The sequence below is a fragment of the Polistes canadensis genome, unplaced genomic scaffold (genome assembly GCF_001313835.1).
Source record: "Polistes canadensis isolate GaletaPanama2010 unplaced genomic scaffold, ASM131383v1 scaffold_156, whole genome shotgun sequence".
NCBI lineage: Eukaryota > Metazoa > Arthropoda > Insecta > Hymenoptera > Vespidae > Polistes > Polistes canadensis.
The window spans coordinates 208,448-211,699 of NW_014569703.1; the positions used below are offsets into that span (position 1 = coordinate 208,448).

Genomic DNA, 3,252 nt, shown 5'->3' on the forward strand with positions numbered 1-3,252 from the left:
AAATATATTACAATTATTTTCTATTTAAAATATATTACTAAATATTTAATGCTTAAAACAGTACATATGTGTTAAAACAATCTGTAATATAAAGAGAGTGTATTAGATTATTAAAATAATTGTGAAATAATTGATAGAAATGTCTATTGTTGTTAAAAAGCTCGGAATATATGTTAGGAGCACCGTCTTCTTCGAAGTCTTCTGTTAGACTGAGTCAAAGTCCTCTAGAAAATTACTTTTATTGAAAGTTGTTTATATGACTTTCCGAACGTTGCGCATGTGTATAAAGGAAATAATTCATCTAATCAATAAAATTTAAGAATATAACGATCTGATTTTAGTATTTTTTCATTTCTAATAAACAAATGTATATTTGTTTTAACGTTCCTGTGCAGTGGTGACTTCAGTGGGGGAAATTTTAGTCGAAAAGAATATCACATCGAAATCAATTAATATTTAAAGTATGCTAATAAGTATGTAATGCTTATACTAGTACATATATGTTTAAACAATCTGAAATATAAAAAGAGTGCATTAGAATATTAAAATAATTGTTAATTAATCGATAGAAATGTCTATTGTTGTTTAAAAGCTCGGATTATATGATCTATGTACCGTCCCCTTCGAAATACACCGTTGAAATGAGACGTTGTCCTCTATGAAATTACTTTTATTAAAAGTTGTTTATATGAGACTTTTTGAACGTTACGCATGTGTATAAAGGGAATAATGCAGCTAATAAATAAAATCTAAGATTAAAACGTTCTTATTTTAGCATTTTTATTATTTTTATGTAATTATTAGGTTGTCCCATAAGTTTTTTCTGCGCAACGCTATGTATTTGGTTGTCCCATAAGTTCTTTCCGCGTCACGCTATGTATGACTTTGAGCCGGCCATGTTTGAGGACTATAATAGAATTATTTACACACATGGAATACATGAAATTATTTATTTTGGAAATTCACATTTTTTAATAGTAAATTAAATGTATGTTTTTTTGTTATATTGGTTGTGTGTATAATTATTAAAACAATAGTACTTTTTGTTTAATATACATTAATAAAATGTGAGAATAAAGTAATTTTTCTTTTATTATGCTTCTCTAAGTTAAAAAAGAATTCCTTTTTTTAATTTTTACTTAGTTGATAATTTTAAAACTACAATTTTGATATATAATTTTTGTATAAGTCTTCAATAGTTACTTATTATATATATATACTTATATATATATACATAAATTCGCTAACGAATTTTAAATAAATACTATATGAAGAAAAAAAGCTAGAAATATACAAATTGTGTAGAAGTATTTAATATAGGTATAATACAAAATCCTACATAATAGCGGATTCTTCAAACAGAGCTTATAAAAAATTTGAGCGTCGAGTCGTCTAGACCAAGATTTGTATGCAAAACCTTTCTCTTTCAGAACAAACGCTCTACCACCTGAACTACGCGAATACCTATTATACATAAATATATATTCACAAATATATTCGCCAACGAATTTTAAATTATACTATTTGAAGAAAAAGAACTAAACATATACAGATTTTGTTAAGTAATTAATATCTACTTATTAGATACTTTTATATATATATGAATAAAAGTGTTTGGAAGAAAAGTCTGTTATATATTGGAAATTTCTCAAGAGAGCAAAAAAAGAGTAACAAGTGAAATTATTATTTATGCAATATAGGTCCTTCTTCCATCACACAAAAATTGAAAACTATGCAAGCCTATTGGCTTCTTCCAAACCATTCATATATACTGGGTCATCAAGTATGAAATTTCTGGATATAACTCACTACAAATTTCATACTTGCCAACACAATATTAGAAATTTGCTAATAAATTTTACATTTTTACTATTCAAAGAGAATATAAAGAATACATCACATTATTCGTTCAAAATTTACAACTCCAATAATTATGTAATTATATTCTGGCCAAATGTATGTAGGAAATTATGCTTTCATTTAATCTCATGATTGATAATTTCTTACAGTACAAATTTTTGAATCTATTATAATTTTACATAATATACATTTTACAGATCCATCCAAAACGTCTTATACAAAACATTGATAACAATATTCGTGTTTTCTAGGTTGTTTGGGGCATTGGAACATCGTCATCTAATGAATCATCTTTACTGAATTCATGTAATAAAACATATTCTCGAGAACTAAAACCAAAACGCAGTACATCTCTTTCCAACAATTCGTGGAATCTTCTTGGTTCCAATTTTACATTATTAACAAAAGTTCCATTTGCGGAATCTAAATCAATTAAGTATGGACGTATCCTTTTTCCTTCACTTCCACCTTCTTTTTGAAATGAAACTAGACGATATTGTAAAGCTGCATGCTGTTTAGAACATGATGGATGATCTATTGGTATATCTGCAACTTTTCTATCTCTACCCATCAAATATGCAGATTGTCTATGAACATAAAGAGTGGGCAAAGCCTTTTCCCCTTTGAAAGGATATAATCTCCATCTTCGTTTTGGTTTCCTTGCATCTGATGGCTCTGCATACTTAATTACAACATTATTAACTATATTTGTATCTTCTAACAATTTCCCAGATAGTTCAAAACTAGGTTTCTCTTTATCTTGAGGCACCGGCTTTGATTTATCCTTTGAATATTGTTTACCCCATTGCAGTTCTTGTTCTTTATTTCTATTCAAATCGTCTGCTTGAAATTTATTTGGTCTATCATGCTTTTCTTGTCTTCTATCAGACTCACATGTATTTTTCATTGCTACTGTTTTATCCTCGTTCTCATTTAGTTTTGATCGAACATCTTCCCTTCTTACTTGTGATCTTTCGTATCTTCTTTTATTATTCTGCCTATCCTCTTGCCTCCTAGAATAATCACGGAAACTGGATCTGGAATCCTCTAGCCGCTCTCGTTTATCCCAATCCCGATCCATGTCTCTGTCTCTCTCTCGATGTGTCCTTTCATTGCCATCTTTTCTTGAATCTCTATTATTCTTATGTACATCTCTTCCACTTCTAGAATCTTTGTGGATTTTTGTTTTGCTCGACGTTTCTTTCCTACTATTTCGTCTATCCTGAACGAGACTATACTCTCGTTTCCTTTTAGAACTTCTGTGTGATCTACCATCACGACTTTCATCGCTGCTACCATTAGAACTGCTGTTCGACGGCATTTCTTTATTAAAAAAAAAAAAAAAAAAAAAAAAAAAAAAAAATCAGCTGTAATTTGGTAAAATAGTAAGGT

At 28.8% G+C, this 3,252-nt stretch overlaps 1 protein-coding gene across 1 annotated transcript in view; it reads right to left on the minus strand.

Moving 5' to 3' along the window:
* Window positions 1-1,245: 1,245 nt before the first annotated feature.
* The window catches only part of LOC106788914 (smad nuclear interacting protein 1), a 2,458-nt gene continuing 451 nt past the window's right edge, over window positions 1,246-3,252 (minus strand). Inside the window, exon 2 of the mRNA XM_014752628.1 lies at window positions 1,246-3,183. Within this exon, the coding sequence (XP_014608114.1) occupies window positions 2,108-3,181 (1,074 nt within the window). The 5' untranslated portion in view covers window positions 3,182-3,183 and the 3' untranslated portion in view covers window positions 1,246-2,107. The remainder of the gene's footprint in view (window positions 3,184-3,252) is intronic.